The sequence below is a fragment of the Choloepus didactylus genome, chromosome 13, assembly GCF_015220235.1.
Source record: "Choloepus didactylus isolate mChoDid1 chromosome 13, mChoDid1.pri, whole genome shotgun sequence".
Taxonomy (NCBI): domain Eukaryota; kingdom Metazoa; phylum Chordata; class Mammalia; order Pilosa; family Megalonychidae; genus Choloepus; species Choloepus didactylus.
Window position 1 is genome coordinate 24,897,640 of NC_051319.1, and position 16,901 is coordinate 24,914,540.

General features: G+C 34.3%; 1 protein-coding gene across 1 annotated transcript in view; it reads left to right on the top strand.

Annotated features, from left to right (window-relative positions):
• Positions 1-16,901, top strand: part of RASA1 (RAS p21 protein activator 1) — a 144,589-nt gene that overhangs the window by 67,420 nt on the left and 60,268 nt on the right. The window contains exons 2-5 of the mRNA XM_037801676.1: positions 3,404-3,556; positions 4,795-4,930; positions 5,562-5,632; positions 9,579-9,696. Coding sequence (XP_037657604.1) covers positions 3,404-3,556; positions 4,795-4,930; positions 5,562-5,632; positions 9,579-9,696 — 478 coding nt within the window. The remainder of the gene's footprint in view (positions 1-3,403; positions 3,557-4,794; positions 4,931-5,561; positions 5,633-9,578; positions 9,697-16,901) is intronic.

The following is a 16,901-nucleotide window of genomic DNA, read 5'->3' on the forward strand; positions in this document are numbered from 1 at the left end:
ATAAAATGTGGTATATACACACGATGGAATACTACGCGGCAGTAAGAAGGAACGATCTGGTGAAACATATGACAACATGGATGAACCTTGAAGACATAATGCTGAGCGAAATAAGCCAGGCACAAAAAGAGAAATATTATATGCTACCACTAATGTGAACTTTGAAAAATGTAAAAACAAATGGTTTATAATGTAGAATGTAGGGGAACTAGCAGTAGAGAGCAATTAAGGAAGGGGGAACAATAATCCAAGAAGAACAGATAAGCTATTTAACGTTCTGGGGATGCCCAGAAATGACTATGGTCTGTTAATTTCTGATGGATGTAGTAGGAACAAGTTCACTGAAATGTTGCTATATTATGTAACTTTCTTGGGGTAAAGTAGGAACATGTTGGAAGTTAAGCAGTTATCTTAGGTTAGTTGTCTTTTTCTTACTCCCTTGTTATGGTCTCTTTGAAATGTTCTTTTATTGTATGTTTGTTTTCTTTTTAACTTTTTTTTTCATACAGTTGATTTAAAAAAGAAGGGAAAGTTAAAAAAAAAAAAAAGAAAAGAAAAAAGACAAACAAGGAAAAAAAAAAAAAAGATGTAGTGCCCCCTTGAGGAGCCTGTGGAGAATGCAGGGGTATTTGCCTACCCCACCTTCATGGTTGCTAACATGACCACAGACATAGGGGACTGGTGGTTTGATGGGTTGAGCCCTCTACCATAAGTTTTACCCTTGGGAAGACGGTTGCTGCAAAGGAGAGGCTAGGCCTCCCTGTTTTTGTGCCTAAGAGTCTCCTCCTGAATGCCTCTTTGTTGCTCAGATGTGGCCCTCTCTCTCTGGCTAAGCCAACTTGAAAGGTGAAATCACTGCCCTCCCCCCTACGTGGGATCAGACACCCAGGGAAGTGAATCTCCCTGGCAACGTGGAATATGACTCCCGGGGAGGAATGTAGACCCGGCATCGTGGGATGGAGAACATCTTCTTGACCAAAAGGGGGATGTGAAAGGAAATGAAATAAGCTTCAGTGGCAGAGAGATTCCAAAACGAGCCGAGAGATCACTCTGGTGGGCACTCTTATGCACACTTTAGACAACCTTTTTTAAGTTCTAAAGAATTGGGGTAGCTGGTGGTGGATACCTGAAACTATTAAACTACAACCCAGAACCCATGAATCTCGAAGACAGTTGTATAAAAATGTAGCTTATGAGGGGTGACAGTGGGATTGGGAATGCCATAAGGACCAAACTCCACTTTGTCTAGTTTATGGATGGATGTGTAGAAAAGTAGGGGAAGCAAACAAACAGACAAAGGTACCCAGTGTTCTTTTTTACTTCAATTGCTGTTTTTCACTCTAATTATTATTCTTGTTATTTTTGTGTGTGTGCTAATGAAGGTGTCAGGGATTGATTTAGGTGATGAATGTACAACTATGTAATGGTACTGTAAACAATCGAAAGTACAATTTGTTTTGTATGACTGCGTGGTATGTGAATATATCTCAATAAAATGATGATTAAAAAAAAAAATAATTCAAGAAATTCCAGGTTTAGATTAAGGGCATTCATCCCCCCCCCCCCCGCCCCCAAGAATAGTTAGAAGACTTTTGACACGTAGATGTTTTAACACTTTTTATGAATTAGAATCAACTATATATATTATATGCTCATTAGCTGAGTGTTGGATAACTTAATTGCATTTTGTAGCTGTAATCAAGAATTGATATGTTTTGCTTTATTTGCTCAAAGCTTATGAGATTTTGGCATGAAAGAATTATAAAATTCAGGAAACAAAGTTGGTTATTTAGGTTAAAGTCTATGTCTTGAGCTGAATGATTGTTTTAATTGCTAAAAATCTTGCAGAAAGTACTTAGATATGAAAACCAAAAAACTCATCTAAATCTACCTTTTATATGTCAGTAAAGGTCTTCAGTCAGTTATTAGTCAGTTACTGTGTAATGCAATGTCATCTTTTTTACCCTACTTTAATCCTCATTGTGAATCCAAAGATAAAGGTGATTAAATAAAATCTTTAAATCTTGACATTTTACGTAAAACATAGCTCATATTTAACAAATGTTAAGTCCACAAAATAGGAACTTGGCTTAAAATTGTTCATAATTTCTTCTTTGTTGGATATGTAAATCTGCTTTATGGGATTGCATCAATGCTTTAGGAATAAAGAACATACTAGTTTCATATTCGAAGGGAGTATCATAGTTTTTTACAACTAATACACTTCTAACCTAGAATTTCAAAATTTTATCCTTATAAGGTATATTAAATTTTAGCCCTTCAAGGACCTTTAGTGATCATTTGGCTAAACTTTTCCTTTTAGATGAGAAATACTGACCCCTTTAAATTTAAATTTACTTGCCTATAGTCTTAAACATAATGGTTGAACGGAGACTAGGATCTGAGAGGAATGCAATGCTGATTGCTCTTTCTCTTCTTCCTCTAATACTAAAGTTTACAATTATGTTTTTCCTGTAAGGATATGGTGAAGTCCCATGGTTAAGTTTTTCATTATTTTATGTTCAGTCTCATGTACAGGTTTCTAAATAAATCCATTTTTAGAAGAAAACTGTAAAAAAATTATTGGGAGAAGTTGTGTATGTGTATTTAAATAAAGAATAGTAAATTTTGTTTTTTTTTTTTTTTTTTACAAAAAGTTTATAAAAATAGTGGTATAATAGCTTTATTTATTGGTTTATAGCTAGATACTAAATATATTTAAGTACTCAATGTGTATTCTTTTCTTCTGAATTTTTCAGGTAAAATACAAGTATCTGAATGTCTAAAATGTTAGAAATGTAAAAATGTTTCATAACAGTTACATTATGTATTTGTTACCATGCCTATGTGACAATTCCAGTCTCTTTCTAAGTATGCTTCTCTTTATATCAATCCATGAGCTTGTATAGACAGTTTCTTAGCATGGATGTTGCTAGAGTTACAGCCAAGTCATTAAGCTGATCATTTGGCAGTTTGATAGGTAGAATATAGTTACATTGGGAGCAGAAGGTAAAGAGTCAAAAGTGCCATTTATTCCCCACGTGTATGTTAAATAAATTTGGGACCTTGGTCTCATTTTTCTGAAGAAGGATTTGATTGTAATAGGTGCTTGTATCATGACCAGATAAACAATCTGGTGGGTAGGGAGATGGGTGGAATTGGAAGAAGTTCGTATCTGAATTTATAGAACAAATTAAGAACCTCAGTCAGTGATTTTTTTGAGAGACTGAGAAGAAGTTAAAAACAATTTCGCTAAAATCGGAATGCCTAGTTTAGGGTAAAATGTAACTAATGTTTAAGTTACATTTAGGTGTTTAAAATCTCTAATAGTATGTTTTTCAACTACCTACAATAGCTTTATGGTTGCTATTGTTATTCTAATATCTTAACTTTCTTCCTCTAGGTGGTATCATGGAAAACTTGATAGAGCTATAGCAGAAGAACGCCTCAGGCAGGCAGGGAAGCCTGGCAGTTACCTTATAAGAGAGAGTGATCGGAGGCCAGGGTCCTTTGTACTTTCATTTCTTAGCCAGACAAATGTTGTGAACCATTTTAGGTAAGTTTTTATTCCTATTATGAGATTACATAATACAACTATTTGGTGTAATATACCTGCCTTCATAAAGGAGAATGAAACAGTAGCACTTAAATAATGGAGAAAGAAATTTGCTTTCAATTAAACAATTTAATCAGTAATTTAGAGTAGAAGTTGAATACTTACATTTTAGTTTTAAAACGGTATTATTTATGGCATTATTGTGCTAATGCCCAAATATGTTTATTACTTTTAGATTATAGTCCAGTGTGCCCTTTAATTCATTTTAGCTTCATTGCTGTGAAACTCTTTGCATTCATTTCAATTAAGCAGGCATGTAGTATGCAAGTACAGATATCAAAGTCTATATGTATAAATGTATTTACCTGTATTATTGTATTCAGATTTTTTTTCATTAGAGAAGTTGTGGGTTCCAGAAAAATCATACATAAAATACAGGGTTCCCATATAGCACTCTTGTTAACAGTTTGCATTGGTGTGGTACATTTGTTACAATTGGTGAGAGCACATTTTTATAACTCACTACTGATTATAGTCCATGGTTTAACTTAAGGGTCACTGTTTGTGTTGTGTAGTTCCATAGTTTTTTTTTTTTTAATTTTTATTTTAGCTATATATATATATATATATATATATATATATATATATATATCCTAATATTTCCTTTTTTAACCACATTCAAATATATAATTCACTACTGTTAATTACATTGACAATGCTGTGTTACCATAGCCATCAATATTCTGTTTTATTTTTATGGGAAATATTGAGAAAATAAATATTATCTAGTGCCTAAATGTTAACTGATAAAATGTGTACTCTGGATTTTTAGATTTGAACACATAGTATATGAAATTATTATTATATTTTGTGTAACTATTTCAGGAGATTTGTGGGTTACTCTTAGCCTGAAAATGTGTTAAAATTGGTAATTTAGTCTTAAAACTGGAAAGTAAGGGAAAGTTGATGATGAACTTTCAAATATTGCAGATATGTAATTGAGGCTTGTAAGTCTGATATATATGTCATATCAAATGCTTGCATATATATTTTTAAAAGAAATAACCCCCAAGTAATTTGCATAAGGGGACGATAATAAGTGGCGTCTTAGTACAGGGATACAGTTAAGGATAAAGTATGAAAACTATGGATTAATAATATTTTTTATGAAACTTGGTATTCAAAGTTGCCTGTAATGATTTTTACTATACTGTATTTTTTTTTTCCTGTACAAATAGGATTATTGCTATGTGTGGCGATTACTACATTGGTGGAAGACGTTTTTCTTCACTGTCAGACCTAATAGGTTATTACAGTCATGTTTCTTGTTTGCTTAAAGGAGAAAAATTACTTTATCCAGTTGCACCCCCAGAGGCAAGTATAACTTGAATGAAATATCTTTCAAAACTTTATTATTTCACTTTAATAATGGGTTTAGCTTTTTCTTGTGGTATTTTTTATAATTCAAGAAGTATTTGTTGTATTAAATTTTAATTCTGTCTGTAATACTGGTTAGAAAAAAAACTGATGATTTCTGTTAAAAAAGAAAAAAGAAGTAATTTTTCTGTGATTTTGTAACCAGATTATTTTCTAATACTATATGGTGATAGCTAACAAATAGGTTTCAGTGAGTGAGGAGAAATTACTGATTTCACAGTGCTGTCCAGAAGTTGCTAAAAGATTCTGAAATACTTTCTACATCATCACAGAAGGGTTAATTTATATGTTCAGTTAAATAGTTTACTTAAAATTGAATGGTCACTCATATTACTTGGTAAAAATGTTAGTTATGCTGTTAAAAAAATTCTGTTAAAAACAACAAAAACATTTCTAGGCTCTGGGCATTTAAATATTTAAAGTTAGTGTCTCATAAAAAATAATTTGGATGATCCTATGGCATTTATAATGTGGATTCTTACTGGCTTTAACTTTGTGTGATCATACCTCTTTTAACTTTGAGACAAAAAAAGTTATCTTTTTGAAATCATGTATTTATGGTTTCTAGCCAGTAGAAGATAGACGGCGTGTGCGAGCCATTCTACCTTACACGAAAGTACCAGACACTGATGAAATAAGGTATTTTATAATATATTCTCATTTATAGGTATTTGAAATAGACATTTGAAAGAGCTAGAGTTTGAAGATTATTGCTCTTGTTGTGCTTAGAAGGTTTTGGAATTTGGGGAAATAGCATGCAGCAAGGTAAAAGTGCCTTTAATGTTGGTTCCTTTGTTCCTTTATCTCTGTATTGGCTAATTGTTCCCACTGTGGGTTTGGATCAGAGTGGCCATAGGTGAGATGACAGGAGAAGTAACTTAACTTTTTAAAGAATGTCTCTGACAGGATGAAGATAGTTCTCTTATAATGTACAGTCTATGCTAGTTGTTATTACCATATTGCATTTATGCCCCAGCTGTGAATGGCACTCAAATAAATGATCATTAGGCTCTGTTTTACATAATGCCTGAACAAATTTTAACATTAAAAGAATTATAGAACATTATCTTTTTTTATTATTACTATCAAATTATCATTGTCTTTTTGTAACCTAAACTTTCCAGTAACTTTGTTTCCTGCCAGTAAATTAAGTCTACTTTTGAATAATGACTGAGTTTGAGTATACAATTTCTCATTGAATTTAACAGCAGCATTTAAAATATAGTGAAACTTACTTTGTGATGCTAAAAGAATATGGGAATATGGCAGTAAAGAAAACAAAGATCGGGATATCTGAGATCTCAAAGTAGGAATTCCCTTTTTATATGGTTGTTCTCAAAATAGTGACTTCTCATTTAATTTTTGTTGGCACATCTTTATTTGCTATCTAAGCTGTAAAAACCAGTAAAAGAAAGGGGAGGGAGGTAATGTGTATAATAAAGGAGAATGGCAATGAACCACAAATACAGGAATTTAGGTAATTTGTAAATTCTTTCAGAATCAACTAGGACAACAGTTCCCAAAGTGTGCTCCTTATAACCTGAGGATATTTGAAACTTTCAGTGGGTCTATGAAATTAACACTATTTTCATACTAATGCTAAGACATCATTTTCCTTTTTCACTGTGACATTTATATTGATGGTGCAAAAGCAATGGAGGTAGAACTTCTGTTAGTTTAGCACAAATCAGGGCGGTGGCTCCAAATTGTACAGCATTCTTTACTGCCACACACTTGCAGTTTAAAAATAAGTAAATAAAAACAGCCAGTTTCACTTAAGAATGTTTTCGATGGCACAGTAAAAAATATTTATTTTATTAAATCTCAAACTTTGTCTAAACCATTTTAATAATTTGTGTGACAAAATGGGAAGTATACATATAATACATAAAGCAGTCCAGCTGTATACTATAGTATGTTTTGAGGAAAAGCGGTGAGTTGAGAGCTTTTATACATACCATTTTTACTTGAGAGAACAACTGATAGACAAATTATGGTTATTTAGACTTGAGTATTTGACAGACATTCTCTTGAAAACGGTCAAAGTGTGATTGTCACTTCAAGGAAAATAACTGACAGTATTTGTTGCCAGTGACAAAATTTGAGCTTTCAAGCAAATGTCAGAAGTTTGGAAACCCCTGTATCTGCCATCAAGATTTTGACAGCTTTCCAAATACTTAACAACTTTTCTGATGAGATCAGTGGTGATATGTACTTGAATGTGAAGTTTTTGTATTGTATAATGAAATGTACGTTGATAGTGTATAATAAAATAAACACTTGGGAGATATGCATAGTCCAGTGAATCAGTATTTCCTAAATGACCAATGCGTGTAGTACAAAGTTATGCACAGGTAAATGACCTATCAGAAGTGCAAGATAGGCAAATGGATGTTAATGGAATGCGTATAGAAAGTTCATTGATAAATTGTTTTAATTTCCACATTACAGTTAACCTTCAAGAAAGTGCCATTTGTTGAGTCTTTGATACAATATCAAAGAATGTCTGTAATTATCTGAAAGGCTATTAAAATGCTCATGTCTTTTGCAACTTTGTATTTATCTGAAACCAGATTTTCTTCATATACTTCAAGGAAAAAAGATATAGCAACAGATTGAATGCAGAAACAGATAAGAGAAATTAGCTGTTTTCTGTTAAGCCAGACATGAAGAGATGTACAAAAATGTAAAACAATGATATTCTTGGTACTAAATTTTTAAAAAATATAATTATTTTCATATTTTGAATTTTACATTGTAATGGGGGCATATTGTTATTTTAAAGGAATTAATAATGTTCTAAAACTATGTCTTAGTTTCTATTATGGTAAATATCAGTAGATATACGGCATACAAATACAAGCCTTTTGGGATATCAGTAAGTTTTAAGAGTGTAAAAGGGTCCTCAGAGACCAAAACATAGAAGAACCAGTGATCTAGGAAGGTGGGAATTTAAACAAGAATTAGAATATATAAATTTTAATTTTGATGATATACATTCATAGGAAGTTATGAGTATTTACTTTTGAACTTCTGTATACTTTTGAGGTTTTTTTTTCAAGTGAAACATCTGAAGACTAATGAGATTTAATAAAGTATTTTAACTCTTGGTGAAAAATGAAAGATAATGTAGACTGAATCTTACAGTTATGTCATTTGAGCTAGTACTTTTTATTTTTTAATATTTTGGTTTTCTGCACTGTAAATACTTAGTAGTATACTAATAGTAACAGAACTCGAAATAAAACAAACAAGCAAAAAAAACTATGACTACTTTTAACCCACAAATGAAACTTGTCATTTTTCATTTTTCATTTAGTTCTTGTCCATATGCACTTCCTTTTTACACACTCATAATTATTTTTCTTAGTATACTTATTTAGGTAGTTCTAGAAAGGAATAATTTATTTGGTTAAGTAATATCTGTTGCCATTCAGAAGCTAGTGAAATATTGATCCCCATTAAGAATATTTGTACTATCGAGATAGAATGCATTATTCCATGCTCATTCAAATCCAGAGTACATCTAAAGTGTTGTAAACAAATTTGGTTTCTGGGACTTGTCCAAGAAACAGTGAAGATTGAGAATGTCTAAAGAAAAGCAGATAATGTTTTCAAAGGGATGAAAATGGGCTTACTTAATAGAACTTGTGTTTGTGAATAAGACGAAGGAAAATTGATGGAAAGTATATGACAGGGATATAGATCTAGGATCTATGGTAATGTCCAAACACTCTTGATACTTTAAATGTCCAGAGGAATCCTTTCAAGTCAGAAAGGAAAAATTGAAGGAATTACTGATAGTTTTATGTTCATGGCATATGTCAACAATTTACTGCCCTCATGATTATGTGGAGGTTGAAAGTATATCTAGTTGCTAATGAAAGGAAACTAGGTCGTGTGTTCTTCCCTCTACTCAGAAGTTGATGATAGAAATGATATGCAGGCATTTTCTTAATATATCACTTTCAATGAAAGAGTGATATGTGGTTGGATCATGGATGTCTTGAGTGAATTAAATAGCCCTGATGTTTTTATAAGACAACTGTTAATTCACATAAGCATCTACATTGGTAAAGCTAATTGTGGTTATCTAAAACAAACTTTTTATGAAGTAACTTTCTATATTCTTGTATGTATACTGAGTTAATTATATTTATTTTGTGTCTATGATTTTATATCTAATCTACATCTGAAGGAGTAGTAACATTGGAACATAAATCCGTTCTGTTCTTAAATTCAGTGTTCTTGGAATTATACCACAAAGCCTGTAATACATGTATAATTAGTTATCTTTACAAAAGTTCCAATTTGAATTTAACAATAATCTACAGTGATGTAGACAGTATAGATATCATCACTGAATCCATTTTAAAGATGAGGAAATTAAGATTGAGCTTTTTAAGTATCTTCAAGCTTTTACGTCTAGATAATGCCAAAAACAGTACAAAAATCTAAGGTATTTGACTCTAATCCCTTGCATTTTCCAAAATCATATTCTCTCTGTGAGTAGCATATTATTACTTAAATTTCTCTATTTACAGTTCTTATTTAATTTTAATAACCTCATACTTGCTATATTCAGTTTCTTAAAAGGAGATATGTTCATTGTCCATAATGAATTAGAAGATGGATGGATGTGGGTCACAAATCTAAGAACAGATGAACAAGGCCTAATTGTTGAAGATCTAGTAGAAGAGGTGGTAAGTCTTGTTCTTTTATTCTCAATTCCAGGATTCTAGATACTTTGTAAAATTTTGGAATTTGCATGCAATTGGGGAAGTTAGCTATGAGTAGATTTCTTTTATGAAAGGGCTTAATTCAAAAGTGTAAGGAGTTTTTCATTAAAATGTATTATTTGCTGTTAGTAAATGCTGTTTATTTGTAAAGAAAATCACCAGGTTAGGATATTATATTATTACCAATTTTCAGAAAACTTTCATGAGCTTCTGTGAATTAAAAATGTATTAATGTTTATGCTTATTTGCATACTTTATTGCCTTCTTAGCCTTCCTCTAAATGAAGTTCAGATAACCATTATGTCACACTAACCATAGTCTCTCAAATGGTCACACATTTGCTTTCAAATTCCTCATCTCCCAAACATATGCCTACTTTTCTAGTAATACTTGGGAAATTCTGTTATGTTTTGTGCATATTATCATGTGATTCTACATAATGAATATTCCCCTTATTTTTGGTTGCCATCACATAATATATTATCAGTTGTCTTATCACACAGGATAAATTATCAGTCATATTTGTGCATTTTTAGATAGCTGGTCAGCATTCACGCAGCATTTGCATTTCAGAGACAATATTCAGTATCACTGAAATGTATCAAACATTATATTATAATTTTGGAATTCGCCTTTCCCTTTCTAATGGATTTGTTTTGTGTGATGGAATGGTGTTCTGTTAGCTTTTACAACCCTCAGAACTACTGTTTTGAAATTATGCCACAAACCTGGTAATATGCTAAAACCTGTACTCTGATTATTGCTCCAGGAAGAAGGCAGTGAAGAATATTTCCTTTGCTACGAATTCCCTTGTCTGCCTATTTCCATATCTTGATATATGGAAGTAAAACATACTGAGGAAAAGTGAGAGGAGGAAAAGTGAGAAATCATTGGTCATAGTTACTTAGCGGAAGAACTGAGATTAGAACTCCTAATTCTTAGATTAGTATTCTGTATTACATTGTAGGAGAGAGATTTATTGCATATAGGCAAGATCTGTTCAAACTGGAGCTGGTTTTCCAACAAAATTTCTTTGTTGAAACTTTTGTTGAATTTTATTCTCTCTGCTCCCTGCTCCCCTTACTCCCACTATCATCTTGATTATTTGAAGGATTGACAGTATAGTTACACTTTTCTTGAGTTCTTGAAATTCTAAGGCAAATTTAACAAGATAAACTTTAATAAAGATAAGTGAAATGTACCTGATAAGCGCAAAAGAAAATAATAACCACCCAATCTAGGATAAGGAGACGTGACCTAATATCAGTACAAAGAAAGAAAGAAAGAAAAAAAAAGAAAGAAAAAAAAGAATAGCATATTAACTCAGTATGAGTAAAGGAAGTTGATATGGCTGCTAAAAATGAATGTAGATTGTTAAAAGACTAGAGATATTTGTTATCTAAAAGAGAATACTCTGGAGACATAACGGTTTTCACATATGGGGAAGGTTATCTCTTAAAAGAACTGCATTTATTTCTAGAACTGTTGACCAGTTTAGAGTTATAAAGATTTTCACTCTGATATTTAACATCATTTTTCATAATGGGTCCGTTGGAAGATAGTATATTCCTTGTAGAAGTCATTTGGAGATTGTACAAATTGTGAAGAAGTTTCAGACATTTAATTGGTGTTGGATTTAAGGAGTATCACTCTGAAATTCTAATTGCTGTTCCCCAAGCACACTTGTAGTCTTATATCCTAACTCTAGAATGTAAGCTCTGTGAGAGAAAGGATTTTTGTCTCTGATTCACTGATGTGTCCCTGTTGCCTAGAATAGTGGTTGGCATTAGAAGGCAATATTGGTAATTGTTGAATGAATGAATGTTTCTGTATCTTTATTTTTCCTCTGTTCCTGCATATTCCTGCCCTCGTAGACTGCTTAGTAAAATTTGATTCATCTTTATCAGCTCAATTCAGATGTCACCCCTTTTTCTCAGAGGTTTTATACTTGTCTGTGTTATTGTTTTAGTACCTCACCTGCTAAAACAGATACCATTCAGTGGGTTAACTCAACAACAGGAATTTATTGGTTCATGGTTTCAGAGGCTAGAAGGCTTACTCTCTTGAGGTTGGTATCTTCTGGTTGGCTGACAGTCTTTGGGGTTCCTTGGCTTTCCAGTCACATGGTGGCATCTTCTCCTTTGTCTCCTGGGTTGTGCTGACTTTCAGCTTTCAGCTTCACCTGTGGCTTCTCCTGTTTCCAATTTCCTTTGCCTATAAGGACTTCGGCCTTATTGGATTAAGGCCCACCCTCATTCAGTTTGGGCATACCTTATCTAATTATATATTAAAAGGTCCTATTTATAAATTAGTACATATGCACAGGACCAGGCGTCTAGGGCCCTGAATATGCCTTTTGTGAGGGACATGATACAATCCCTAAAATTTCTCTTAGGCTAAAGTGTTTCCTTCTCTGTTTCCATAGCACTTTGCTAATTCCACATTCCATTACATTGTCTATTAATTTACTGTGTAAGCCTCTCCAGTAAGAGGTTAATTCCTTTAGGGCAATGATAATGCTATTCATTTTTCTATAATTTTTTTAAGCCTATTGCCTTGGATGTAGAAATTCAGTGAGTTTGATTTTAGTTTGAGGTATTTAATGAATGAAGATCAAATTAAGAGAAGTAAATCCATGTATAGTTAGGCTGTGTTTCTCCTCATTCCTTCATTATTTATTTATTGAAAACTTGTTGCCAGGTACTATGCTAGGTACTTGGGCTACTTCAACAGATATTCATTGAAAATTATGTACCTAGCACTAACCTTATGCTTGGGGCAAGGTGAAGGTGGGACTAACAAAGAATAGCTAAGAGCTAAAGATGATTATGCCTAGTAAATGAATAACACTAGTTTATCTTAAATAATAGGAAAATAGAGTAAGGCAAAGTTCAAAAGGTGGAAAAAAAGGAAGATGTCTTTTAAATTCAAAATGAAGTTCATATGTGCTTTTTTTTTTTTTTTTTTAATTTTTATTGAGATTGTTCAGATACCATACAATTATCCAAAGATCCAAAGTGTACAATCACTTGCCCCTGGGTACCCTCATACAGCTGTGCATTCATCACACTTAATTTTTGTTCAATTTTTAGAAACTTTTCATTACTCCAGACAAGAAATAAAGTGAAAGATGAAAAGAGAAAAAAAGAAAAGGAAACTCTAAACCTCCCCTATCCCTAACCAACCCCCCTCAATTGTTGACTCCTAGTATTGATATAGTACGTTTGTTACTGTTTATGAAAAAATGTTGAAATACTACTAACTGTAGTATATAGTTTGTAATAGGTATATAGTTCTTCCCTATATGCCCCTCTATGATTAACTTCTAATTGTATTGTCATACATTTGTTCTGGTTCATGAAGTGATTTCTAGTATTTGTACAGTTGATCATGGACATTGCCCACCATAGGATTCAGTTTTATACATTTCCATCTTTTGACCTCCAACTTTCCTTCTGGTGACATATATGACTCTGAGCTTCCCCTTTCCACCTCATTCACACACCATTCGGCGCTGTTAGTTATTCTCACATCTTGCTACCAACACCCCTGTTCATTTCCAAACATTTAAGTTCATCCTAATTGAACATTCTGCTCATACTAAGCAAGAGCATCTACATTTCTTCCACAAGGCAGGAGGGAGAGTCATAGAAGGTAGAGAGGCAAAAGAAAGAGGAAACAAAAAGATGACAGCTAGGAAGCAGCAAAAGGAAAAATAACCTTAAATCAAAGTAGAATAAAGAATCAGACAATAGCACCAATGTCAAGTGTCTAACATGCCTCCCCTATCCCCCCCTCTTATCTGCATTCACCTTGGTATATCACCTTTGTTACATTAAAGGAAGCATAATACAATGATTCTATTAGTTACAGTCTCTAGTTTATGCTGATTGCATCCCTCCCCCAATGCCTCCCCATTTTTAACACCTTGCAAGGATGACATTTGCTTGCTCTCCCTCGTAAAAGAACATATTTGTACATTTTATCACAATTGTTGAATACTCTAGATTTCACCAAGTTACACAGTCCCAGTCGTTATCTTTCCTCCTTTCTTATGGTGTCTCACATGCTCCCCATCTTCCTCTCTCAACCGTATTCATAGTTACCTTTGTTCAGTGTACTTATATTGTTGTGCTACCATCTCCCAAAATTGTGTTCCAAACCACACATTCCTGTCTTCTATCACCCTGTAGTGCTCCCTTTAGTATTTGCTGTAGGGCAGGTGTCTTGTTCACAAAGTCTCTCATTGTCTGTTTGTCAGAAAATATTTTGAGCTCTCCCTCATATTTGAAGGACAGCTTTGCTGGATACAGGATTCTTGGTTGGTGGTTTTTCTCTTTCAGTATCTTAAATATATCACACCACTTCCTTCTTGCCTCCATGGTTTCTGCTGAGAGATCCGCACATAGTCTTATTAAGCTTCCTTTGTATGTAATGGATCGCTTTTCTCTTGCTGCTTTCAGGATTCTCTCTTTGTCTTTGACATTTGATAATCTGATTATTAAGTGTCTTGGCATAGGCCTATTCATATCTCTTCTGTTTGGAGTACGCTGCGCTTCTTGGATCTGTAATTTTATGTCTTTCATAAGAGATGGGAAATTTTCATTAATTATTTCCTCTATTATTGCTTCTGCCCCCTTTCCCTTCTCTTCTCCTTCTGGGACACCAATGATACATACATTATTGTACTTTGTTTCATTCTTGAGTTTCCGGAGACGTTGCTCATATTTTTTCATACTTTTCTCCATCTGCTCCTTTGCGTGTAGGCTTTCAGGTGTTTTGTTCTCCAGTTCCTGAGTGTTTTCTTCTGCCTCTTGAGATCTGCTGTTGTATGTTTCCATTGTGTCTTTCATCTCTTGTGTTGTGCCTTTTATTTCCATAGATTCTACTAGTAGGTTTTTTGAACTTTTTATTTCTGCCATATACAAGTCCAGTGCTTCCTTTACAGCCTCTATCTCTTTTGCAATATCTTCTCTAAACTTTTTGAGTTGATTTAGCATTGGTTGTTTAAATTCCTGTATCTCAGTTGAAGTGTACGTTTGTTCCTTGGACTGGGCCATAACTTTGTTTTTCTTAGTGTAGGTTGTAATTTTCTGTTGTCTAGGCATGGTTTCCTTGGTTATCCAAATCAGGTTTTCCCAGACCAGAACAGGCTCAGGTCCCAGAGGGAAGAAATATTCAGTATCTGGTTTCCCTGCGGGTGTGTCTTAGAAAATTGCTCCACCCTTTGATGCCTCAGGTCACTGTGCTTTTCTGCCCAGCAGGTGACGCCTGTTAGCCTATAATTCTTGACTGGTGTGAGGAGGTATGGCCGTGTTCCCCCAGGCTCTGGGGTCTGGTTCTGAATGGAAAGGGCTCCACCCCTTTCCTCCTGGAGAAGACAGACCCCTCAGGTGGAGGTCATTAGCATTTCAATGGTCTCGCTCTCTGCTTGTGGTGTCTCCACCCTTCCCAGAGTCACAACCCTGGAAACTGAAAATGGCTTTCTCCACTGAGCCAAAAAAGAAACAGATAGTCCCCTTCAGACCCAGTCCAAGGCAACCCTCCGGCTCTCCCAGGTCAGTCGTCACCCAAAACCTCTGTCTGCTTTTTGGGGCTGCGTACCTGTAGTGAGCAGTTCACACTCGCTACTTAAAACTCCAGTTGGAGCTCAGCTGAGCTGTATTCGCTTGCTGGGAGAGAGCTTCTCTGTGGCACCACGCGGCTCTGCAGCTCGGGCTATGGGGGAGGGGGTCTCCCGACCTGGTTCTGCAGGTTTTATTTACAGATTTTATGCTGTGTTCTCGGGCATTCCTCCCAATTCAGGTTGGTGTATGATGAATGGATGGTCTCATTTGTCCCCCTGCAGTTATTCTGGATTATTTACTAGCTGTTTCTGGTTTTTTGTAGTTGTTCCAGGGGGACTACTTAGCTTCCACTCCTCTCTATGCCGCCATCTTGCCCGAGTCCCCATATGTGCTTTTTAGGGGCTCAGGATATCTTATTGAGGAGGTAGGATATGAGATAGATCCTGCCAATATGGGTAGGTTTTAACCAAGAGGTGGGAGACAGTGGGTGGATAAGACATTCTAAGAACAACAAGAACAAGCTACAGTGATGGGACAATGCAGATTAGCAAATATGTAGTTATGTGTGGCCAGTATATAGGTACCTATAGACAGTCGGTAGTGTAAGACAGGAAAAGTAGATTTGAGTCATGTCGTAAAGCACTTTGGTTGCAGAATGAGGAATTTGTAGGCAGTAGAAAGGTGTTAAAGATTTGGTTTTTCAATATATTTGTTTTTGTTTCATTTTCTTTTTCTTAATGTAGAGCAAAGTTGCAGTTGAAACTGATGAATACAGATTGGAGTGGTAGGGGGTGGGACATAGAGGTAATTATACCAGTTGGGCTATTGTAATAGTTTAAGAAAATGGTAAAAACAGTCTAAATTAGAGTAATATCACCAGGGAAGAAGAGTGAGAGAGAGAACTTTGGAAGACATTTCATGGAAAGAAACATCTTTTCTGGTACACATATAAATAAATAAGAAGGGCAGCTTGGAGATATGTTGAATATATGATTTTTATTAATTTTTATGCAATTTTATTGAGGTAATCACATAACATACAATCATTCAGAGTGTATAATCGGTGGTTCACAGTATTGTCATATAGCTGTGCTCTCATCACCACAATCAAACTTTGAACATTTTCATTACTCCCAAAGATAAAATGAAAATTAAAATAAAAAAGAATATCCAAAACATCCCATTCCCCTTCTCCCCCCATTGTTCATTTACTTTGTTTTAATACAGTTGGATATATATTCATACACCCTACAGTCACAGCACCATCATACAGTTGTGCATTCATCACCAGAATCAATTTTTGAACCTTTTCCTTACTCCAGATTAAAAATAAAAGCAAAAAAGAACACTCAGATCTTTCCATCCCCTCCATCCCACCCTATTCTTCATCTAATTTTTGTCCCCATTTTTCCACTTATCTGTCCATGCACTGGATAAAGGGAGTGCAGTCACACTATGCAATCTATGTAGATATACAATCATCTTCAAGAATCAAGGTCACTGTTTTGCAGTTTGACAGCTTCAGGTATTTCCCTCTAGCCATTCCAACACACTAAAGACTAAAAGGTGATACCTATACAGTGCATAAAAATATGTTTCAGA